At 40.6% G+C, this 26,386-nt stretch overlaps 1 protein-coding gene across 1 annotated transcript in view; it reads left to right on the top strand.

Annotated features, from left to right (window-relative positions):
• ENOX1 (ecto-NOX disulfide-thiol exchanger 1) overlaps positions 1 to 19,268 on the top strand; it is a 289,641-nt gene extending 270,373 nt beyond the window's left edge. Inside the window, exons 13-16 of the mRNA XM_081328001.1 lie at positions 4,620 to 4,676; positions 15,313 to 15,415; positions 16,448 to 16,533; positions 18,313 to 19,268. Coding sequence (XP_081184127.1) covers positions 4,620 to 4,676; positions 15,313 to 15,415; positions 16,448 to 16,533; positions 18,313 to 18,444 — 378 coding nt within the window. The 3' untranslated portion in view covers positions 18,445 to 19,268. The remainder of the gene's footprint in view (positions 1 to 4,619; positions 4,677 to 15,312; positions 15,416 to 16,447; positions 16,534 to 18,312) is intronic.
• The last annotated feature ends 7,118 nt before the right edge of the window (positions 19,269 to 26,386 follow it).

Here is a 26,386-nt window from a genome sequence, read left to right as displayed (position 1 = left end):
CCACTTCCGGAAGTCCATTCTGGGCCAGGGCAACAAAAAATTAGCTACCAGTTCTACCAAACTGGTGCAAACTGGCTGCATCCCACCACTGCATAGATGCATAGATACATAGATAGAGGTAGAGGGAGGGAGGGAGGGAGGGAGGGAGGGAGGGGGAGAGAGAGAGAGAGATTTAGTAAGGAGATGGATGGATGGGTGGATGGATGGATGGATGGAGACAGAGAGATGATAGAGAGAGAGATACATAGATGAGAGATAATAGATAATGGATGGACAGATAGAGAGAGAGAGATACAACAAAGTCTCTTTTTAATTTAAGAATATTTACTGCTGGACAATTAGTTTTGCGTAGTAACTGCAGCGATATAATTATATGTACAAAAATGAAAGAACGCACAAATATCCACAGCGGGGCAATAAATAGTGAAGATGGCTGACTTTACAGAAATGACATTGGTTTGTTTGCTCACAGAGGAAACTACAATTGCTTTTATAAAAGACTGGATTCCTTGCAAGGACCTCTTTTTTTTTTTGCTGAAAATGGACAAAGGGAATTGGTGATTTGGGGATTTACAGACGAAGGGTTGCTTATGGGAAGAAGGGAACCATGCTATGTAATTTGCAGGGGTGAAAATTGCAATCATTAGGCTTGTAAGTGTTCCTGCAGTTATATTTCTTTCACTCTCCCATATCTTTCTTTTTTTTTTCTTTTCGTGTTTCGGTAGCCTTTCAATTCTGCGCCAAATCCTTCTTTAATAAAATTATGTGATTCAAGACCATTTAATGGAACGTTTGATCTCCCGATGAAGCTCTCTGCATCTATAGAATAGCCATTTTTCAAACATTTGTGCATTGTCGGAATAAGCAATTAGGAAGAAATAAAAGGAACAGAGAGATGGAATTGGGTGGTAAAAGGCCCGTATTTATTAGTATCGTACCAACGTGATGCTGTCTCATTATTCTGTATCTTTCCCTTCTTTCTTTTTTCCTGCAAACACAAAAGCATCCATGACAAAGTCAGTCTCTGCCCCCACACCATCTACGCACACACACACACACACACACACACACACACACACACACACAAAACACACACACACAGACAAAGACAGAAGGCAGAGAGAGAAATAGACGGATGGAATTCTAAGTGCTCTGATTCTGATTCTGGAACCCATTAATTGAAGGTACACTGTATTTTTGTAGCTGTTAGCTGAATAAATGAGGTTTTTTTCCCCTTTCTCTGCTCTGCTCAAAGTGGATTGATTCCAATTTGCGGGTGGAGATAAAATGAAAAATAAGCCTGTGACTCTTTCCTGATTCTTTTTGTTCTCTGCTGAACAAAGTTACACAGTATGGTGTTGTCTCATTTTCTCAGTGATATATATATTTTTTTTAAAAAAAATTTTTTTGCAAGGCCTGGCCAATATTTCCTTTCTTCTCTTTTCCCTGGAGTAAAGCATCTTTTTGGGGATAGTACCTAAAGGTTTACCCACAGAGGATCTGCTCAGCATGTTTGACCACACGTAATAAGGATTTGTCTCTCCTAGAAGAATATCTGGGTTTACTTAATCAAAAAATCCCGGTCATTTTGATATGAGGGAGAAATGCCATTGCAAATCCTGGGGATTTACATTTAAGTAAATCTACGTAAGTTTAGCTGCCTTCCCATAATCAGGAATTCTTCTGGGAAGTTCTCAATCCGGCAAAATTCTCATTTGCTTTCAGGTAAATCTGCTCCAGACAATAAAAATGATCGATCTATCTATCTATCTATCTATCTATCTATCTATCTATCTATCTATCTATCATCTATCCATCCATCCATTTATCCATCCACATCCATCCGTCTGTCCATCCATCCATCCATTCTATCTATCTATCTATCTATCTATCTATCTATCTATCTATCTATCTATCTATCTATCTATCTATCTATCTATCTATCTATCTCTATCATCTATCTATCTATCCATCCATCCATCCATCTATCCATCCATCTATCCATCCATTTATCCATCCATCTATCCACTTATCCATCCAGTTATCCATCTGTCTGTCCATCCTATCTATCTATCTATCTATCTATCTATCTATCTATCTATCTATCTATCTATCTATCCATCCATCCATCCATCCATCCATCCATCCATCCATCCATCTATCCATCTATCCATGCACTTATCCATCTGTCTGTCCATCCATCCATCCATCCATCCATCCATCCATCCATCCATCCATCCATCCATCCATCCATCCATCCTATTATCTATCTATCTATCTATCTATCTATCTATCTATCTATCTATCTATCTATCTATCTATCTATCTATCTATCTATCTACCTACCTATTATCTATCTTTTCTACACTGTCCATGTCTTCTACATGACATAGTTACAAACATAGGAACAGCATCGTATCATACATTTGAATGTGTACTTGCAGTCTGCCTGCAGTTGTGAGATTCAAAATAAGAAAATAGTTGAAAAGATACCTGCAGAAATATGGGCCTCCTTCTAGTTGCTTCAGTATATCCGTCCTAAAAAAAACATCCCCATAAAGTTGTTAATAAGGCCGCAAAGACAGTGGCTCCACAAGGCTGCCAGGTCATCGTCCCAAGGTAAACAACCTGAGCTTACCTTCCTCATCTCTCAGGCTGCGATAATTGTTCTGTCTCTTTTCATCCACGGTGGCCTCTTCTAAACAGCTCTCTGCCCCTTTGAAGTGGGAAATAATTCACTCTTACAAAGCAGATAAAGGCGATGAAACATCTACAAGTGCCTCCACCTAGCAATTTCAATTTTAAGAACTATTGTTAAGAAATGGAAGCTTAGAACTGTTGGACTCAAGTGGAGGAAATCTAGAAGACATGTTTTAAAAAAACAAAATAAACACCACCCTCTCTACTACAGCTGGCTGAAAATTGGTCAGAGGTGTAAAGATGGAATTTGCAAATCACTTGAAATGGCCTGCTGAAATATTAGCTGACCTGCAGCGGTTCTCTCCATGTATACAATAGCATGGCTTATGCAACAATGATCACCACAGGATGGTTATCCGATGGACCTCCCTTCTCAGATCTTCCTAGAGGAATTGTTGTCGAGGGAAGTTGTAAGAAAACTTTGATAAATAAACCTAAAACTTTTTTCCCCCCAACAAAGTGATTTGGAACAATGAAACAAACATTTTTCAGTTTAGCCAAAACCACACAAGACACACGGGGTGACATGATAGCAGCAGGGCTTTTTTTGTCATAGAACGCCGAGAACGGAGTTCCGGCACCTTTTTTGGATGGAACCTCGTAGGGTAGGCAAGGTGGGTTGTATATCATGTGTGAGTTCCAGCACCTTTTTCTTTTACAAAAAAAAGCACTGGATAGCAGTGTTCCAGTAGCGCAGGGGCTGCCCCAAAGAAGAGGGAGTCAAGCTGTTCTCCAAAGCGCCCGAAGGCAGGACAAGAAGCAACGGAGGGAAACGAATCAAGGAGAGAAGCAACCTGGAACTAAGGAGAAACTTCCTAACAGGGAGGACAATTCACCAGTGGAACAGCTTGCCACCAGAAGTTGTGGGTTCTCCATCACTGGGGATTTTTAAGAAGAGACTGGACAGCCAGTTGTCTGAGATGGTATAGGGTTTCCTATCTGAGCAGGGGGTTGGACTAGATGACCTCCAAGGTTTATAATTAAAAAATAATAATTATAAATATTATTATTGTTGTTATCATCATCATCATCATTTACAGATGGTCCTCAACTAATGACCACAATTGAGTCCCAAATTGAGCGTGCCTGGCTGAGGAATTCTGGGAGTTGAAGTCCACCAGTCATAAAAGGGCCACGTTGGAAGACCGCTGCCCTAGACCACTTCAGTTAGATGGCTGGGCGGTCTTTTCTTAAAAACCTCCAGTCATGAAGCACCCACAATTTCTGAAGGCAACCTGGCATTTAATATTTTTCCCCACCTAAGAATATTTCTCTTTCTTTTTTTCCTGATGGCCTTCAGCAACCCTGATGTGGAGAAGGCAACCACGGAGGCCATAAAATGAGCTGCTTTTATCTTCCCAATAGAAAAAAAACCTATCAGAAAATGCTCAAAACTCGTAACTCAGAAGCAATTATTAGCTGCCTGCTATTTAGCTAGCAGCAACGTTTGCAACCGCTGCAAAGTTGCAAATTAATAGCAGCCAAACGGGGAATGAAAGCATTTATTACTCTTGAAAGCCAATTTTGCACCCTTTCTTATGCCTTGAGACTGCTTCCTAATCTTATTATTTTAAAAAAGTAATGATCCAGTTTTGGTGTCGGCTTCCTTTTATATTATTATTATTATTATTATTATTATTATTATTATTATTATTATTATTATTATTATTATTATTATTATTATTATTATTATTATTATTATTATTATTATTATTATTATTATTTTAAGCCAACCTATCAGATCTTAACTAGGTTGCTTCCTAACCGGTTTCGGCAAAGAGCTCATTAGAGTTGTATGCTCCGTATATTTTGTTCATTGGAAGCCTTGCCTGGTTATAAATCAACAATAAATGTGCAAAACACGCTAATCGTGATTGTTTTTTTCCCTCTCTCTCTCTCTCTCTCTCTCTCTTCCGCAGTTAAAAAAAAATGCCAAGGAGTTAGAGACTAACGGGCATGACGAATCTCAGGCAAAAGTAGGTACAACTTCAGATTTGTCTTTTCAGCTTGCACTTTGAAAAATCAAAGCTGGCTTTTAACGGATGAATAGATCATACCAAGAGTAACCTTTTGTGACACCGAAGGAGTGGTTACTTCAAGATAAATGAACTGGTTTTCATTTTTTAATTTGCCTTCCAGAATTAACAGGAAACGGCTGGCTTGCCTCGCTACATTTATCATGGCAAAGGTGTTTTAGGTTGTTTTTTTTAAAAAAAATATTTCTCACTGCTGAAACATTTATATGCATGGGACGGAGAAATATGCATAACCCAGTTCATGTAGATATGTTCAACTTTCGGCACTGAATTTTCAGAAGCCGATGAGGTTGGTGGCTCTTATTTCAAAAAGTTCGGCATTCTAGACCTCACGTGAAGACCCCAATCTTCCAGTTACATTTGGCTTTTCTTTGATTTATGTTCAGACTGAAGCAATTATAGGCAGCATTCAGAGTCCTTTCCAGGGCCGCTGATAATACATAGAATAGAACAGAATATGACTAGACTAGACTAGACTAGACTAGACTAGACTAGACTAGACTAGACTAGACTAGACTAGAATAGACTAGACTAGACTAGAATAGAATAGACTAGAATAGAATAGAATAGAATAGAATAGAATAGAATAGAATAGAATAGAATAGAATAGAATAGAATAGAATAGAATAGAATAGAATAGAATAGAATAGAATAGAATAGAATAGAAAATAGAAAATAGAAAATAGAAAATAGAAAATATGGAATGGAATGGAATTAGAGTAGAATAGAATGAAACAGAATATGACTGGACTAGACTAGACTAGACTAGACTAGACTAGACTAGACTAGACTAGACTAGACTAGACTAGAATAGAATAGAATAGAATAGAATAGAATAGAATAGAATAGAATAGAATAGAATAGAATAGAATAGAATAGAATAGAATAGAATAGAAAATATGGAATATGGAAAATTTTCATTGACCTTGAAAGAGTTCCAGAGAACTGTAGGCGAGATGTGGTCAACCCAATAAGGGCTACTAACGCTAAATATAATCCTCAAATTACAAAACAGCTCACTTAGTGACCAATCTAAGTTATCACGGGACTGAATGACGCAACCTGTGACCGTGTTTCACCCTTTACGAGCGTTGCAGCATCCCCAGGGTAACGCGAATATAATTGGCCACTGACTCACATTTATGACAGTCACATTGTCCTGGGGATCACGCGATTCCCCTTTTACCACCTCCTGACAGGCGGGCGCAAGGGGGGGAAGCGGATCAACCGTGTCACTTATTTAAGAACTGCAAAGATTCACTTAACAAAGGTGGCGAGAAGAGTCGTAAAATGGGGCACAACTCACCGAACGGCAGAAACTTTGGGCTCAGCTGTGGCTGTAAGTTGAGGACTCCGTGTGATTGGGAAGGTTTGTTTGTTTTTTTTGAGTGAAGAGGACGGACAGACGAGAGGCCTGTCGAGTGTGCAACATGGCAAATGCTGCTTTAAAACACTGGATATTTCATACGTCGGGGCGACTCGTTGCATAAATGTGAATTACGGAATTACATGCGTTAATAAGGGAAGTTGACAATCCTTTCTCCCCCGAGGCTCCCAGCGGAGTATTTGCAGATCAAAATGTCTGGCGAGCAAAGGATTGCTGAGTTTTCCGCATGGTTATTAGTGGTCTGTAATGCATTTAATGGGATTAGTACCTATTTGATACAGTTGACAAGCTGGATTTAGCAAATAGCCTTGTAGCCAGAGCAAGATCTGGTCTGCCAGGAAGGGCAGACATGTTCCTTCCACAATTTAGAAAACCTTTGGGAGGTTATTTTAAATTTGAATAAGAAAGCAGATCCTGACAACTTTCCCTCTCTTTCTTTCTCTCTCTTTTGCCCTCTTTCTCTTTCTCTCCATCTCTCTTTCTCTCCTTCTCTTCCTCTCTCTCTGCCTCTCTCTTCCTCTCTCTCCCTTTCTGTTTCTCTCCCTCCCTCTCTTCTTCTCTCTCTCTCCATCTCTCTTTCTCTCTTTCTCTCTCTCCCACTTCCTCTCTTCCTCTTTCTCTCTTTCTCTATCTCTTTTTTTCCCTCTCTCTCTCCCTTTCTCTCTAGCTCTTTCTCTCTTTCTCTCTCTCCCACTTCCTCTCTCCCTCTTTCTCTCTTTCTCTATCTCTTTTTATCCCTCTCTTTCTCTCTCTCCCTTTCTCTCTAGCTCTTTCTCTCTCTTCCTCTCTCTCCCTCTCTCTCTCCCTCTCTCTCTCTCTTTCTCTCTCTCCCACTTCCTCTCTCCCTCTTTCTCTCTCTTTCTCTCTTTTTATCCCTCTCTTTCTCTCCCTTTCTCTCTAGCTCTTTCTCTCTCTTCCTCTCTCTCCCTCTCTCTCTCTCTCCCTCTCTTTCTCTCTTTCTCCCACTTCCTCTCTCCCTCTTTCTCTATCTCTTTTTATCCCTTTCTCTCTCTCTCTCTTCTCTCTCTCTCTCTCTTGCTCGTATTTTGCATAGCAGAGATGTAGTGGATGTTGGCCCATTCCAACTGCAGTGTTGAAAAGAGTTTTCTTTAACAGCTTGTGAAGCTTTGTCTGCTTCAGAAAAACCGTTCCTGAGAAGGAACCATGGTTCCTTTCCCTATTTTTGCCAGAAGACAAGGAAAATAAATGGAAATTAGATATGAAATACCCAATAAATGTTAGAATTGAACAGCTGCTTTAATTGCCTGCTTGCTAGTAAACCTTCCAGATAGTCAGATGTTCCAACTAGAATTTAAAAAAAAAAAAAAAAATCTGAAGGGTCTTGTCCCCTAAGGCAGGACTTTTCAACCTTTTCACCCATTGTACCACTTTTAGGATACGGCAACATCCGAGTACCACCAGTTGCCTAGCAAGGGGTCAAAAACTTGATGACCAAAAGAAAAAAGAAAAGAAAAAAGTGATGAAGTACAGGTAGTCCTCAACTTACAACAGTTCGCTTAGTGACTTTTCGAAGTTACAATGGCCCTGAAAAAAGTGCCCCCCAAGGCACAGCCGAGCAAGACGCCTGCCTGCCTGCCTGGTAGCGCTCTTCCTCCTGTCCGAGGTTTTCATTGTTGTGAGCATTTCTGTTGAGGATTGGCAGCGGGGGTGAGGGGGGGGTGTTTGGTTTTTATCCCCCCCACCTTCTGCTGGGTGGTTGCAGCAGGTTTTGGTCACTTCACATGACCCTGGGACACTGTGACCATCATAAATATGAATCAGTTGCCAAGCATCTGAATGCAAATCACAAGACCCTGGAGATGCTGCAACATTCCAGCTGATCGGCGCTTCTTCTGGCTTAGAAGCGCCAGGATCAGTGCCGAGCTCCAGCTGGATCCTGGCGCTGATCCTGGCGCTTCCGCTGAGCCCCGACAGCCCTGCAACTCCAGCCGTCTCTCGCTCAGGGTTGTGCGGTGCTGACACCGTTTCAGCTCATTCCCCTCCCCCGCTACCACTTTTCTAGGATGGTCGCGTACCACCTGCCAGGTGCCAATGTACCACAGGTGGTACCCGTACCACTGGTTGAAAAGCCCTGCCCTAAGCAGGTCTCATCTGGCAGGATCCAGAACAAGTGGCTTATCTGTGGTGGCTCCCTCCCTCTGGAACATCAAACCCCCCCCCCCCCGTTTAGACTAGCCCCCATCCTGACACTCTTTCGGAAGGCCCTGAAGAAGTGGTCTGGCCAGCGATCCTGGGGGAGGCAAAGCGGGATGAAGCCCATCAAATGGCTTATTTCAGGGATCTTCAAACTTGGCCCTTTTATGACTTGTGGACTTCAACTCCCAGAATTCCTGGCTGAGGAATTCTGGGAGTTGAAGTCCACAAGTCCTAAAGGGGGCAGGTTTGAAAACCCCTGGCTTATTTGATTGCCCGTTATGGCCAGGGAGAGCGGGAGAATTATTTTTTCTTATCCTGAGGTTTTTAAAAAAATTATAAGCTGATCGTGAGTGAGCGGTCAAATAGATTCTCTAAATAAATAAAAATGCCACCGTGCAGATAAGTAACCACCAACTGGCCCTAGGAGTAGTAGAACGTCCCCAAAAGAACAGTTAATTCTTCTACAGGCCGTCCTCGGGTTACAACAAATCATTTAGTGACCGTTCACCGCTTTTCACACTTACGACCATTGCAGCGTCCTCAGGGTCACGTGATCAAAATTCAGAGGCTTGGCAACTGACGTGTACTTATGACTGTTGCGGTGTCCCATTTTGCGGCCTTCTGACAAGCCAAGTCCATGGGGAAAGCCGGATTCTTTGAACAACTGTGTTTGCAGTTGAACAACTTGCCATGATTCGCTTACGAACCGTGGCAAGAGACGTCGTAAAATGGGGCAAAATTCGCTTAACAAAGGTCTCGCTTAGCATTTGATTTTTTTCTTCTTCAGAATTTGGGGGTCCTTTCTAGATTGGCACCCTACACAACTGCTTACTTCACTTGGGTCACACACACACACACACACACACACAGGCACACACACACCTTATCTGAGATGTTTCCTTTTTCTGTTATTTAGAGTTTGGTGACTGTGATGGACGTCTCCTCACTGGCTTCTCTATCTTTAATCATCACTCTTAATTGCGCTGGGAAGCTCCAATAGGTTTTTCTTTCATTTTCTTCGGAGAAACATTTCGTTTAGAATAAATATTTCATACTCGAGTTGTTTTGTTTTCCCATCACTTTGACATCTGTAGTAGTTTATTAAAGGGTTTCCATGGTGCTGGCCTGGAAAATGAGATACAAGGATGAAATGCCAAAGGAAAAACAATCTTGCAATAATAATAATACGGGGAAGGAAATTGAAAATATTTTAATCTACCTCAAGCACCGTTCAGCTATGCTAGAATGTAGATAAGCTGTAATGAAAAACTCCCGTGATATTAAATACTCTAGAAAGTAACACAAGTGCATTATGGAAGTGTGTCTAGGCCAGACATGTCAAACACAAGGCCCGGGGGCCAGATACGGCCCGCAAAGTGGTTCCATGCGGCCCGCGAAGCCATCCTGGAAACAGTGAGGGAACGGTCCCCACTGCCTTGGCCCTGGCCCAGAGACCCTCCTTCTGCCAGAGACCCTCAGATCTGTCCCACTCCTGCCCAGGCCCCCATAGGCACCCTTGATGCCAACGATGTAGAGCTGGCCATGCTCACCCAGTAGGCCAAATGCACTCTAGCCATACCCACCTGGCCCCCTGAGGGCAACCGCAATGCTGATGCGGCCCTCAATGAAATTGAGTTTGACACCCCTGGTCTAGGCAAAGCTTGAGGTAAGCTGCTAGACAACTTTACTACCACTATCACCATTTGTTCTGTTCCACAACTTAACTGGGAAGTCTATTTAGTCTGCTGCAAGTTGACCGAAAGGTGCTTTTTCAAAAGGCAACTGGACTCTTGTTTTTTTCTTGGAGATGTTTCGCTTGCCATCCAAGAAGCTTCTTCAGTTCTGACTGAATGGTGGAGGATGGAAGGGTTTATATTCCTTGCAGTCATCAGGTCGTTAGTGCTCTTTCTGAGAGTTACTGAGGCCACTTGGAGGTTTATCAGCGCCCTCAGAGTCCACATTTTTTTTAAAATCCCATTTATATCCCGCCCTTCTCTGAAGACTCAATTTAAGCACAAACCAATGTGCGTAGCAATAGCCTTCATTCTATGTATATGCCTGCTTATTAGGACTTTCGCCCCCCCCCAGCGGCATTATTACAAAGTCAGCTTAATTGCCCCCAACAATCTGGGTCCTCATTTTACCTACCTCGGAAGGATGGAAGGCTGAGTCAACCTTGAGCCTGGTGGGACTCGAACCTGCAAAAATTGCAGGCAGCTGGTGTTACTTAAGGAGGCATTAGCCCACCGCTCCACCAAGGCTATTTCTGGACAGAGATTACCGCTGGTTTGAAAGAGGGGTCAAAAAGGCCCTTTATGTCAAAAATTGAACACCCTTCTCTCAACAGGGGGGGGGAGAGACACAATGCCACCCATCTCCAGTGTACGACACACTCCTTTCAGCACTTCCGAGAAGGTTCCACACCCATTCGCACTACTCAGGTGTTCCTGAGGGCACAGATAAACCTCCAAGGGACCCCAATGACTCTCAGAAACAGTATTCACGACCAGATGACTACAAAGAAATACAATCCTTCCATTCCCCCACCATTCTGCCAGAACTGAAGAAGCTTCTTGGATGAGAAGCAAAACCTCTTCAAGGAAAAACAACAAGGAAAGCCCAGTTGCCTCTTGAAGAAGAATCTTTGGGACAACCGTGACCTGGAGGACTGAGAATCTCCATCCCTCAAGTTGACCTGTACAACGAACACATACAGAATCGAGAAGACGGCAACAAGCAGAAAATGCCGGCTCTACAAAAAAGCTGAAGAAACAATGGACCAGCTGGATAGTTGCTGCAGGATTTGCCCAGTCACTAAACACACTGTTGTAAGTTGAGGACTACTACTGCTCTCAGTAGTAGCATTCTCTCTGTTCTTGACAGAAAAGTGTTGGCTTTGAGCATGGTTAATGCTTTACCAGCAAGACATCTGAACTGAATTAGTCCCTTCACGAACAGTGTTTTGCTGACCCATCCATTCATGGTGCCCTTGGATTAATATTACTCCTCTTTGTAAACCAGTCCAGCTTTTAATTTGAAAGAAGAAAACGCCCTTTTTTTCTATAAGGAGCATCAGCAAACAGCAAAATATTGTTCAGTCATGATTGCTGTATGGAAATTTTAGGTATAATTAAAATCTAATAGGTGGCTTTCATGTTAGAAGCCAATTAGCTACGCAGTTCCCCTTGAATATTTGAGTTGTAACACATGTTTTCTTGTTTGAAGTTTTATACAGAATTTTTGATCTGTGACCCTGAGCGAAATTTGAATTAAGTACAAGGTACCCAGCACATTAAATCACAAAAAGCCAGCAGCCGAATTTAATATTTAGCAGGCGTAACATCTGCAAATGTATTTGCTAGACTTTTTTTTAACTTGGCCTGATCCAACATATTGCATCTGAGATTGCATACTCTCCGAAAAATTATATATATACATATATACATATACATATACATATACATACATACATACACACACACACACACACATATATATATGTATATGTATATGTATATGTATATGTATATGTATATATATATATATATATATATATATATATATACATATATATATATATATATATACATATATATATACACACACACACACACACACACACACACACACACACACACACACACATATATATATATATATATATATATATATATATATATATATATATATATATATATATATATATATATATATATATATATATATATATATATATATATATATATATATATATATATATATATATATATATATATATATATATATATATATATATATATATATATATATATATATATATATATATATATATATATATATATATATATATATATTAGCAAACCAGGAGTAAATATTTACCTCCATGTCAGATTTTCATAGGTCATGGAATTAGAGAATTATTGATTCAAGGTGAGGTAAGAAAAAAAAATCCTGTTTTACATCCAGCAGAACAAAATGCAATTGTGAGAGGCGAGTTGTAAGGTTGTACAGTGGAGAATACAGGCGATCCTCAACTTACAACAGTTCAGTTAGTGACTGAAGTTACAAGTCATTGAAAAAAGTGACTTATGATCATTCTTCACACTTATGAACTTTGCATCATGGATCAGAATCCAGACACTTGGCAACTGATTCACATTTATGACTGTTACGGTGTCCCGGGGTCACGTGATCAAAATTCAGAGGCTTGGCAACTGGCATGTACTTATGACAGTTGCAGAATCCCTTCTGACAAGCAAAGTTAATGGGGAATCCAGACTAACTTAATAACCTCACTTAATAACTGCAGGGATAAACTTCATGACTGTGGCCAGAAAAGTGGTAAAATGGGGCAAAATTCACGTAATAACTGTCTCACTTAGCAACAGATATTTTGGGCTCAATTGCAGTCGTAAGTTGAGGACCACCTGTATTAGTTCTGAATTCTGAATTTACAGAAGACATCACTAATGTTCTCAGGTATTAAAAAAAAACAACTTCATATAGGTAAGGAAGGCGCATAAAGGAACTTACGACCGCAATTTGGCAGGGGAATTTTTGTCGTTATGCGATGCAACCATGCAATGAGTCATCAGGTGGCCATTTTCTGTCTGGCTGTAAAGCAAATCACTTCACATTATCGCTGGGAAAAACATAGCTGGACTCCTTAACCCTAAGATTTTTCTGATCAAAAGCAGCCAGTTTGGATAAACAACGATTCGAAATTGCTTTGCATGTCGTTGACTCTTTCATCCTAATTATTCATGGCCTGTTTCTGCTTGAGCAGGGGGCTGGACTAGAAGACCTCCAAGGTCCCTTCCCACTCTGTTACTCTATGATTCTGTAAGGGTCTCCACTTCGTTCTTTAAGAGTTTTCCCCTTGAAGCCCATTTTTAAAAAATTCTCCTTTCATTCTGCCTCTCTTTCTTCAACCACATCTCACGTTCCTGCTTTGGGCTAGGAACTCGCTTAACGTGAGTTCATTTTTTCGGTTTTGCCCCCAGTGGGTGTTGAATCTTTCATACAATTTTCCATTTTCTTTTTGCTTGATAGACCCTTGCAATTCTTCACGAAGTTCCTTTCCTTGTTTGGAGCGCCAACAATTTTATTATCTGGAAGGAAATCAATAGCGTGAATTAAACCCACATTTGCTGCTTGGGGATGTCCGTCTAAAACCTTTTTTTTAAGATAAGATAACCTTTATTGTCATTTTTTTTTACTGTGGGCACAACAGCACACATTGAAAAAGAAATTTAGTTGAACCAGCAGTTATGGAGGAGTGTTGTGTACTTCCAATTTGAAATCCCCCTTCTCTATTTTCTCCTGACATTTATAAGATTCTAGTCCTCAGTGATCTATGATTTTTCATTTCTGAAATAACGATGCTGCTTGACATTATGTCCTTTTATAATGCCAGAGGCATTGTGATACTCGACATTAAATCTAAATCCACAGCAGACACTTATATTTTCTATACTTGCACAATAAACTTTAAGGTCCTCTGCCCAGGAGAGCTGATTTCTTAGTGCAGCTTAAGAGAATCACAATATCACACCCCATTGAGTTCATTGGCACTGACCGGCAACACCCACATACAACACAGTTAAATTGATTACTGGATTTTACGAGTTCGTGTGGAAATTGAGTTTTATTCTAGACGGCCTATATTGAACCGTAAATTAAGCAAAGGTGTTGCATTCGTTCAACAAACACAAACTCTGAGAAACAAACAACTGTGCAAATTTTACTCAGAAGAAATTACCTGACAATGAGAAAAAAATTAACCAGTGGAACAGTTTGTCTCCCAGTGGACAGCCATTTATCCAGGATGTCCCAAAGATGCTTTTTTTAAAAAAAAAAAAGGCAACTGGACTTTGTTTTTCCTTGAAGATGTTTCGCTTCTCAGCCAAGAAGCTTCTTCAGTTCAGAAATAGAATAGAATAGAATAGAATAGAATAGAATAGAATAGAATAGAATAGAATAGAATAGAATAGAATAGAATAGAATAGAATAGAATAGAATAGAATAGAATAGAATAACAGGTGGAAGGGACCTTGGAGGTCTTCTAGTCCAACCCTCTGCTCAGGCAGGGAATCCTATCCCATAGCAGATAAATGGTTGTCCAGCCTCTTCTTAAAAGCCTGCCGTGTTGGAGCACCCACAACTTCTGGTTAATTGTTGCTAAGTTAGTAACATGGTTGTTAAACGAATCCGGCTTCCCCCATTGATTTTGCTTGTTAAAAGTTTGTAAAAGGGGATCGTGCGACCTTCGGACGCAGCAACGGGGATAAGCACAAGTCAGTTGCCAAGCCTCTGAATTTTGATCACGTGACCCATGGGGATGATGCCGCAATGGTCGTAAAAGTGTGAAAAATGGTCATTACGTCACTTTCCTCAGTGCCGCCATAACTTTGAAACGGTCGCTAAATGAACTGATGTACTTTGAGGACTAGCTGTATGTGCTGGGTTCTGTAAACAGGGAAGGTTGTTATTGTGCTGTTTTGGAAAGGAGTCATTCCTTCTTAACAAAGTTGTGCCATTTCCGCGGAAAACGGTTATTTTCACCCCAAGATTGTAAATTATTCACAGCTTTCTGTATTATTATTTTTACCCCTACTGCAAAAACCGTGAATAAGAAAAATTGGACATGCTGTTCTCCATTAGTTTATCCTATACTTACCTTGAGATTGGAATAATGTCAATTTGTTTCGACAAAAGGCAGATGATTTTAAAAAAAATCTGCTTTATTGCTTAATCTGGACCTTTTTCAACTATGGCCAATTAAGAGAGGGGGGGAGAGAGAAACAAAACTGCTTTTTTTTCCCCTTTAGATCTTTAGATCCAGTTGGGAATTACCGAGTGTTGGAAAACAGATCGATAATTTATAATTGTCTTGCCTGTAGCTGGAAATTAAAGTAATGTCCTTTTTTTATATATAGAGAGAGAGGAAGAATGCCAGCGATGCCTATTGACGTGGTTGTATTCCACAGAAGCACCTGTGTTTTTATTTAATTTTCTTTTTCAACCTTATAGGAAATCAATGGGTTGACGGTGCCGTTGGTCACCCAAGACAGAGAAAAAAATGCAGAGAAGCGAAACCAGCCATTAAAATCAGAGAAGGAGGCTTTGTTAATAGGTAAGATAACTCTCAACACTCTTTTTTCCCCAGCATAATACGGTTCATGCCTTTGAGGAGAAGAATCAGCCTCGGAAGTATTCCGCGTTTCAGTGGGCGAGACCCCAGGAAATTGCTTGGAAACCCCTGATATTTGGAGATGTTGGCTAGGTTAAGAAATAAAAACATGTCTCTGAAACCCAACTGTTTTCATAAATCCCATAAATGAAATGTAGCCATTGGTGGAAGAATCGCGAGTGCGTCTTAATGATTTGGTGGGAACATCTCATGAACTTGGTGTTCCACCCAGGATTTTCCACCTGCAAAGCATGCTTTTCCGATTTTTGCAAGGGTTCATCAATCAGTAGATTAGAGACATGGTGATATTGTGCCTTCCAAATTCTTGGGATTCAGGTGGTAGCTATGATGGATTCAGATGAGTTACAAAACCTGGTTGAAGAACCTCAAGGGGCAGAGGTTCAAAAGGTTGCTTGTTCACACATCTTTACCTTGGTTTCACGATGCGTTCTGAACTCCATTCAAAAGTCAGCACTTGCATTTCTGAAGCAATTCACCAAGAGATAAACTTCAACCCAAACCCTTAGCTTTCAAGAATCAAAGTTCACATCCAAGTATCCCCCAAAAAGAGAGAAAAAATTAACATTCATTAAAGATGTGCTATAAGCATTTTTGCAGCTTCCCATGTAATGCTTGATTTGCCAATAAAATTTTATAGGCATTCAACTTCTTTCGTGGCTCTGGTGAGGAACATGCGCTGGCTATCAACCCTATTCAGAATTAGCCTGCCCTGAATTTTTTTTAATAATTTCAGCATGTCTTGCATCCAGATTCAGATTAGCGAGCAAATTAAACCACATTTTTTTCCCAATTATATTTTTCTCATTTTGAAAACCTTTTGCAGATAAGCTGATCTCATGAAATAAATTATATATATATATAGAACGCATTTATGCACAATAATTATTTTATCCTATTCTGTTTTGCCTGAATAAATTAACACAATTCTTTTTTTAAAAAATCATTTTAATGCAGGTATCATATCAACATTCCTTCACGTTCATCCTTTTGGAGCTAACATTGAATATCTCTGGTCGTATATGCAGCAGCTGGACTCTCGGGTAAATTGGATTTATAACTTTCTTGGGTTTTGAAATTAAGAAATATGAGATGAGGCAGGCAGCAGATTCTCCAATTCCCACCTTTTCCCAAAATGAAAAAAACAGTCCAGCTGCCTTTAAAGCCATGATTTTCAACCTTGGTAACTTTAAGACATGGAGACTTCAATCCCCCAATTCCCCAGCCAGCCTGGCTGTAGCGATATCAAGAACATGGAAGTCTTCCATATATTTATCTGGCTGGGTCACAATTAACCCGCAACTCCTTAAGATACTAGAACAGAACAGAACAGAACAGAACAGAACAGAACAGAACAGAACAGAACAGAACAGAACAGAACAGAATAGAATAGAATAGAATAGAATAGAATAGAATAGAATAGAATAGAATCTGTATTGAGAATAGAATAGAATAGAATAGAATAGAATAGAATAGAATAGAATAGAATAGAATAGAATAGAATAGAATAGAATAGAATAGAATCTTTATTGAGAATAGAATAGAATAGAATAGAATAGAATAGAATAGAATAGAATAGAATAGAATAGAATAGAATAGAATAGAATAGAATAGAATAGAATAGAATAGAATAAGCTGGAAGGGACCTTGGAGGTCTTCTAGTCCAGCCCCTTGATCAGGCAGGAAAACCTATACCATTTCAGACAAATGGTTGTCCAATCTCTTCTTAAAAACTTCCAGTGTTGGAGCATTCGCAACTTCTGGAGAACTTTTACCTATAACTTGGTAAAAAGATTGGCATAGATAGACAAAAAAGTCTCTGCTACTTCCTTGTGTCCCCCTGGGTGGACTTTCCAGTAGTGAAGAGTTCTCAGAGGCCTTCATAAGTTTGAAGAACAAAGCAAATTGTCCCACTGGTTAATTGTTCATAGAGAATGTTCTGTATGATCTCCACTTTCCCAAGAGCTTGATGTTCTGCTTACTGCTATTTCAGTTTCCCAGCAGAAAAATCAGGGTTGCAGGAGAAGGCTAGGCGACCATCTCTTGCTTACAAGCTGATATTATAACTTTACTAGATATCTAACTGCACTGAACAAAGTCAGGGAACTCCCTGCTGTTTGTTCCTTTTCTATTTCTTTTTCCCTTCCCTCGCTTTATTCCTTCTATCCCCTTCCCTTTCCTGCTTTGCTATTGTCTTCATTTCAATTTGTTCTTAATACTAAGAAAAATATATTTAATAAAATATATATACATAAGAAATCATAGAAATATCTCTCCTCCTCCTCCTCCTCCTCCTCTTCTTCTTCTTCTTCTCCTCCGCCTCCTCCTCCTCCTCTCCTCCTCCTCCTCCTCCTCCCCCTCCCCCTCCCCCTCCTCCTCCCCCTCTTCTTCTTCTTCTTCTTCTTCTTCTTCTTCTTCTTCTTCTTCTTCTTCTTCTTCTTCTTCTTCTTCTTCTTCTTCTTCTTCTTCTACTACTACTACTTCTTCTTCTTCTTCTTCTTCTTCTCCTCCTCCTCCTCCTCCTCTTCTTCTTCTTCTTCTTCTTCTTCTTCTTCTTCTTCTTCTTCTTCTACTTCTTCTTCTTCTTCTTCTTTTTCTTCTTCTTCTCCTCCTCCTCCTCCTCCTCCTCCTCCCCCTCCTCGTCCTCTTCTTCTTCTTCTTCTTCTTCTTCTTCTTCTTCTTCTTCTTCTTCTTCTTCTTCTTCTTCTTCTTCTTCTTCTTCTTCTCCTTCTCCTCCTCCTCCTCCTCCTCCTCCTCCTCTTCTCCTCCTCCTCCTCCTCCTCCTCCTCCCCTTCTCCCTCCTTCTTTTCATTCCTCCCTAGATCTCGGCGAATGAAATAGAAATGCTTTTGGTGAGGCTTCCACGTATGTTTAAGCAAGAGTTTTCCGGTGTTGGAGCCACGCTGGAGAAACGGTGGAAATTTTGTGCCTTCGAAGGGATTAAAACAACTTGACCGTGGTTGGATCGGAACCCACAAGAGAAGAACATGTTATGGACCGTGATGGCAGAAGCGAGTCAAAGTATTAAAGGAGGAGAATTAGGTTTGGGTTATACACTTCCAAACCTGGTTTTAGTTGCATTTGTGATGTCCTCTCGTGAAAATGTAGTCGTGTGCCAGTTCCAAAACCAAAAGGGGAAAACCGCTCCTGAAATGTTTCCTATGAAAACTCCAAAAAAAAAAAAACCCAGAAAAAAAAACCCAACAACTCTACAACCATAATAATCTCATTATTTAAACTACACACCTATTATTAGCTCACCTTGGGCCAAATGGAAGAAGATTTCTCGTTTTCTAAGCGCCAACGATGTCTGTGTCTGAAGTGGTAGATCTTCCTCCAAAAATTTCATAAGATGACAAACAAATAGTAATAATAAAAAAATCCAATTTCGTAGTGAGAAACGAGTATACCAAAAGCAAACTTGAAAAAAAAATGTGTTTGAACAGTTATTGTATTTTGTAAAATTAAGTTATCTGCTCTACCAGGGACTATTTTGCCTTATTGCCAGAGGCCTGAAAAGAAAAAAAATAAAATGTGGTTGGATTCTTTAAGGATGCTTTATGCAGAATATTATTTTTCTAATGTAACTATTCTCCATTCCAAGTTCCTTTAACATGGATTGCATATCAATTTTCATAAACGTGTAAATAAAGAGGAAGGCAGTGTTACTGTATTGTATTTGGTATGTAACATTCAGGGTTATATATCTGAAAATAAGTATCCGGTTGCATTACTGTTACAGATTTTATAGCAAATATATTGAATTTTTTTTCCAATAAATAGGAATTCTACCATATTCGGACTTTTACAAGCTGTTGTTGTTGTTGTAAATTATTTTGTCCTCTCCCCTCCCTCCACCTTCTCATATATTTTACAATGACCTATTATTATATATTAAAGTACAGGAAGTAAAATGTGACACTGCAGTTGTCATAAATAACATAAATAATTTGGTTGCTAAGCACCCAAATCTTGATCATGTGACCCTTTGAGGGTGCTGCAGCGGTCGTAAGTGTGAAAAAAAAACCCCAGTCATAACTCACTTTTCCCAGTGCCGTTGTAACTTGGGACAGTCACTAAATGAACTGTTGTAAGTCTTATCATTCACCTACAGGTAATCCTTGACTTACGACCACTAAGTTCAGTCTACTAAGTGAGACACTGGTTTTCCTCCACTTGACAACCTTTTTTGTCCACCATCCCCGTAGTTCTTAAGTCAGTAACCCGGTCGTTAAGTGAATCTGTCTTTCCTCCACTGACTTTGCTTGTCAGAAGCTCGCAAAAGGGGGATTGTGTGACCTGGGGGGGAACGCTGCAACCGTCGTAAGTACATGCTAGTTGCCAAGCCTCTTAATTTTGATCACGTGACCGCAGGGAGGCTGCAACTGTCATTAAGTGTGAAAAAACAAGTCCTCAGTCACTTTTATCCCAATACTCCTGTAACTTCGACCATCACTAACTGAATGGTTCTAAGTCAAGAACTACCTGTGCATAATTAACATACATATATACACAGACATGTATAATAGTTGTGGTTTTGTAAGGTAAATGGGGAGCAAATATTTTCCATTGGTTAAATTGGGTGTGTGTGTGTGTGTGTGTGTGTGTGTGTGTGTTGCTGGCTGGTCTCCTCAACCCCCGAAGACTTGGAGGAACAAGAGATTTGAGTTTTTCTCTGCCAGTTTCACAATAGTCCACAATGAGGGTCTTTTTTTTCCAAACAGGGAAATTGCTATCCTATTAAATGATCTTTTTTAAAAAAATAAAAAATAAATCCCTTATTCCCAGTAGGATCAATTAAGCCAGTTGGGAGGGAGAGAAAAATAAATAGGAAAACACGCAATGCCTTTCCAATTTGCATGGTGGTGAACACAATAACGTTGCTCGTTTCCAGATTTTTTCCCCCCCAACTGTTTCTGTCTGGTTCACTGGACAATAAATTGAGGGTGTTAAAAACGGCAGCCGTCCATCACAGCGAGGAAGCAAAAAGGATGCAACAATGTGCTGAGTTCTGGGCTCAAATTGCGCATTCTCTTATTCCTTTGGGACACAAAACTAAACTGCGGATACTTTTCACAAAGTTGCAGAATGCACAGGTGGTTAGATAAGGTTGTTTGTTTGTTTTTTCCCTGAATGAAGTCCAGAATTTTCTGCTGCTTAAAATTTCCACCCAGCTGTTTTAAGCATTTTCATCATATCATATCTTTCTCTCTTTCTTTCTCTCTCTTTCCCTCCCTCTCTTTCTTTTTCTCTTTCTCTTTTGCACTCTCTTTCTTGCTGTTTCTCTTTTTTTCTCTTTGTCTCCCCCTTTCTCACTCTATCTCTCTTTCTCTCTCTTTTTTTCTTTCTATCTCTCTTTCTCTCTCCTTTTTTCCTCTCTCTTCCTCTCTCTCTCTCTCTCTTTCTCTCTCCCTCTGTCTTTCTCATCTACCCATTTTATACTTCACTGTATTCCTTTACTAATTCTGCTCTTGAAATATATCAAGAGAGATGGCTTTCATTTTTTCCTAGGGGAAAAAAAAATCACCCAATATAAGGGGTCACGCGACGTTTCCCCTGTGGTTTATTTTAATAACCCAACGACGATGGCGGTTCCTGCATGGGTGTGTTGAGAGACAGCAAAAGCATTCACACAATAAGATGTATTTGATTAAATGAAGCCAGATGGTGACTTACAGTAAGAACCAACGGTGTGAACGATATGGGGATGGGGTGGGGGGGGCTGTTTTTCATTTTGTTGTTGTTTTGTTTTTATTTCCCAGTGTGGAGTTTGGAAAGCTGCAATCGCCTGTACTGTGCAGAATAAGGACACCAGATGCCCCCGACTTTCTACGACCATCTGCTGTGGCCACATCCATCTCTTTTATTGAACTGCTGTCCCCAGACATCCCAGATGCCCCCCCCCATTTTCAACCTTATTTCTTTCTCTCCTCGGGGGAAAAGGTTGATGGAGGTGAAATCCAGAGGCAGAATTTTCCTCCCCTTGAAGAGGGTTAGCGGGTCACAATATTGCCAAAACAGACTTTTAATTTCCTCCATGGAACAGGTGACTTACCTGTATCATGGGGGGCGGGAATAGAGTCTGATGGCACAACTTACAACAGCTCGTTTGGTGACCATTCCAATAGCGTTGAAAAACCACGATTGTTTTTCAGGCTGCTGACCGTTGCAGCATCCCCACAATCGTGTGATCAAAATTCAGAGGCTTGGCAACTGGCTTGTACTTACGACGGTTGCAGCGTCCTCGGGGTTACGTGGTCCCCTTTTGCGAGCTTCTGACAAGCCAGGTCAACGGGGAAGCCAGATTCATTTAGTAACCGTGTCACTCACTTATCAACTGCTTTGATTCACTTAACAACGGTGGCCAGGAAGATCATAACATGGGGTAAAGCTCACTTAACAAACATTTGGGGCCCAATTAGGATCGTAAGGCAAGGGCGATCTGTACTTCTGTTCTCCGTTGAGGAGGAAGAAGTAGCATTCGGGACTCATCCCATTTTGCTTGCTTACCATGGGGATAAAAAGCTCTCAATCATCCTTAAGCTGGGGGGGGGGAAATCTGATGAGGATCAAGTGAAAGATCACATAACACGCCGATTAACCATGATTAAGGTAAAGGTAAAGGTTCTCCTGCACATGCGTGCTAGTCGTTTCCATCTCTAGGGGCCGGTGCTCATCTCCGTTTCAAAGCCAAAGAGCCAGCGCTTGTCCGAGGACGTCTCCGTGGTCATGTGGCCGGCATGACTAGACGCCAAAGGCGTACGGAACGCTGTTCCCTTCCCACCGGAGCGGTCCCTATTTTTCTACTTGCATTTTTTTATGTGCTTTCAAACTGCTAGGTTGGCAGAAGCTGGGACGAGTAACAGGCGCTCACTCTGTTATGCGGCACTCGGGATTCGACCCGCCAAACTGCCGACCATCTGATCGACAAGCTCAGCATCCTAACCCACTGAGCCACCGCGTCCCTATAACCATGATTAGCAAGCCACAATTCTAGAGTCACCAAATTGCACCATGAATGGCCACGTTTGCATGAGGCAAAAATACAACATAATTTCTTTTGAGTTTTGTAATCTACGTTGTACGGACACAACTGCACTGAGAAGTGATGCTGTCCGTTGGTCAAGATAACGGGGTGTTACTGGAGTGTTCTTTGTTTGAATGTTGTTTCTGCTGAAGACTTTCTACATCAGGGGCCTTCAAACTCAGCCCTTTTATGACTTGTGGACTTCAACTCCTAGAATTCCTCAGCCAGCCTCCATTTTGTTTGTTAGATTTAAGACAGGGGTCTTCCAACTTGGCCCTCCTTTGATGACTTGTGGACTTCAACTCCCAGAATTCCTCAGCCAGCCTCCATTTTGTTTGTTAGATTTAAGACAAGGGTCTTCCAACTTGGCCCTTTGATGACTTGGGGACTTCAACTGCCAGAATTCCTCAGCCAGCCTCCATTTTGTTTGTTAGATTTAAGACAAGGGTCTTCCAACTTGGCCCTTTGATGACTTGTGGACTTCAACGCCCAGAATTCCTCAGCCAGCCTCCATTTTGTTTGTTAGATTTAAGGCAGGGGTCTTCCAACTTGGCCCTTTGATGACTTGGGGACTTCAACTGCCAGAATTCCTCAGCCAGCCTCCATTTTGTTTGTTAGATTTAAGACAGGGGTCTTCCAACTTGGCCTGGCTGAGGAAGTCATCAAAGGACCAAGTTGGAAGGCCCCTGTTCTACATCAAGGGTCTCCAAACTTGGCCACTTGGATTTCCAGTTCCCATAATTCCTCAGCCAGCTAGCTGAGGAATTATGGGAGCTGAAGTCCACAAGTTGTCAAGTAGCCAAGGTTGGAGACCCCTGTCCTACACAGTTTCAGTTGACCAATGTTGGGACTTCTTTGCAAGATGTAGTTGGCTACCTTCAACATGACGATGGTGATTTATTAACTCTCAATGACATTGCAATGCTCACAACAAAGACATTGCAATAAAGCATTGAAGAAATTAAGAGATGGCGAGCATGATGAAGTGACAGGTCTCCTTCATCTTCACCAAAGGCCTGGGTGAAGATCCGGGTCCATCTGGATCGTGACTTGGGTGGAAGGAACCACAATCCAGAGGGCAGGAACTGCTAGACTAGGGGTTTCAAACTGCTGGCCCATGGGCCGGACGCATCACGACAAAACTGCGCCCACCCCATTGCCAGCAATGGGGGAAAAGCTCCGATACGTCACGCGACGTCATGTGACGTCACGAGTTTGACACCCCTGTGCTAGAGCAAGGGTCTTCAAACTTGGCCCTTTTATGACTTGTGGACTTCAACTCTCAGAATTCCTCAGCCCAGCCGGGCTGAGGAATTCTGGGAGTTGAAGTCCACAAGTCATAAAAGGGCCAAGTTTGAAGACCCCTGAGCTAGAGAGAAGATACACCTCTGGGGTAAAGAGAGATGTTAATTGTTTGCTTCTAGTCACCCTGGAACCGAACATTTCTCAGAACAACAGAACACAATCACAAAGCTGGAAGGGACCTTGGAGGTCTTCTAGTCCAACCCCCTGCTCAGGCAGGAAACCCTGTACCACTTCAGACCAACAGTTGTCCAATCTTTTTGTTTTTTAAACCCTTCGGTGTTGGAGCATTCACAACTTCTGGAAGCAAGTTATTCCACTGATTACTTGTTCTAACTGTCAGGAAATTTCTCCTGAGTTCTAGGATGGATCTTTCTTTAAGGAATAAGCGGATAACAGAGTTGGAAGGGGCCTTGGAGGTCTTCTAGTCCAACCCCCTGCTCAGGCAGGAGACCCTATGCCATTTCAGATAAATGGCTGTCCAGTCTTTTCTTGAAAACTTCCAGCGTTGGAGCATTCACAGCTTCTGGAGGCAGGTTGTTCCACTGGTTAATTGTTCTCACTGTCAGGAAGTTTCTCCTTAGTTCCAGATTGCTTCTCTCCTTGGTTCATTTCCCTCCCTCCATCTCCTTCCTAACAATGGGATTTAAGTTGACTTCCAGATGAACCGCTAATCTTAAACGGCAGCTTCACAATCACTAGCCAATTTTCAGACGACAAATTCTTCCGAACAATTCCCTCTTTTGCAACCGACTCAAATGTCCCGGGAGCAATTTTTCCGCTGACTAGCTTTTGTTTGGCTTCTCTACCACACGGCCAAAAGCGTATCCAAGGAAGAAAACATGAATCTGAGGTTCAAATGAGGCTCAGTCAAATGTAAAACATCTTCCTTGCACCCACTCTGGGACATCCTGATCCCAGTCGAAAAGAAAAAAAAAGGGGTGGGGGCAGAAAGTCCATTCTTTGCCCACAGAGGGATCCCAGCCTGGCACGAGCAAACTTCTAGACTTTGGGCTCCTCTGCGTGTAGCGCCTTTAATTAGTTCATTATCTGATTTGTGTTTGTTTTACTGGAAGTCTTCTGGGTAAAAGGAATTGCAACAGTGGGTGGGGAACATCATCTTATCAACCCACATAATAAAAGATGTATAATGACAATGTTCCGCAGAGGGAAAATTTACATATAAATGGCCCACCGTACAATTTGCAGAGAAAGTAAGGAGCGAGCAATGGCGATGAGAAAGCCATAAACACTGATATAAAAATGCACGCCGTGAATTGGCGGAGAAAAAATGAAAGGCAACTGGCTGACAGTTATTGAACACCAGAGGAAGGAACGTCTCCCAAGTCCCTGGCATGGAGACGAAGGTCAGGATTTCTGGCCTGGAGACCTTCTGGGGAATCACGGTCGACTCGGACACTTGGTCAGGGCTGCGGTGAGCCGTCCAGGACAGTTGCTGGAAACACAAAATTGTGATCCATGATTGTGGTGGAATTTCTCCACTTCTATCCACACCTGAGCAGTTTATTTTTATATATCTACATCTCTGTCTCTATCTTTATATCTATATCTATCTATCTTTCTATTATATATCTATCGATTATCTACCTATTATCTATCTATCTATCTATCTTCTATCTATCTATCTATCTATCTATCTATCTATCTATCTATCTATCTTCTATCATCTATCTATTCTATCTATCATCTATTATCTATTATCTATTCTATCTTCTATCTATCTATCTATCTATCTATCTATCTATCTATCTATCTATCTATCCATCTATCTTCTATCATCTATTATCTATATCTCTATTATCTATTCTATCTATCTCCTAGCTATCTATTATCTATCTCTATTATCTATTCTAACTTCTATCTACCTAACTATCTATCTATCTATCTATCTATCTATCTATCTATCTATCTATCTATCTATCATCTATTATCTATCTATCTCTATTATCTATTCTATCTTCTATCTATCTATCTATCTATCTATCTATCTATCTATCTATCTATCTATCTATCTTCTATCATCTATTATCTATATCTCTATTATCTATTCTATCTATCTCCTAGCTATCTATTATCTATCTCTATTATCTATTCTAACTTCTATCTACCTACCTACCTATCTATCTATCTATCTATCTATCTATCTATCTATCATCTATTATCTATCTATCTCTATTATCTATTCTATCTTCTATCTATCTATCTATCTATCAATCTATCTATCTATCTATCTATCTATCTATCTATCTATCTATCTATCTATCTATCTATCTTCTATCATCTATCTATTCTATCTATCATCTATTATCTATTCTATCTTCTATCTATCATCTATCTATCTATCTATCTATCTATCTATCTATCTATCTATCTATCTTCTATCATCTATTATCTATATCTCTATTATCTATTCTATCTATCTCCTAGCTATCTATTATCTATCTCTATTATCTATTCTAACTTCTATCTACCTACCTATCTATCTATCTATCTATCTATCTATCTATCTATCTATCTATCTATCTATCTATCATCTATTATCTATC

This window comes from Vipera berus (genome assembly GCF_964194415.1).
Source record: "Vipera berus genome assembly, chromosome: 4".
NCBI classification, from domain to species: Eukaryota; Metazoa; Chordata; class Lepidosauria; order Squamata; family Viperidae; genus Vipera; species Vipera berus.
The sequence above is the reverse complement of the archived record's forward strand: the minus strand, read 5'-3'. Positions and strand labels throughout refer to the sequence as shown.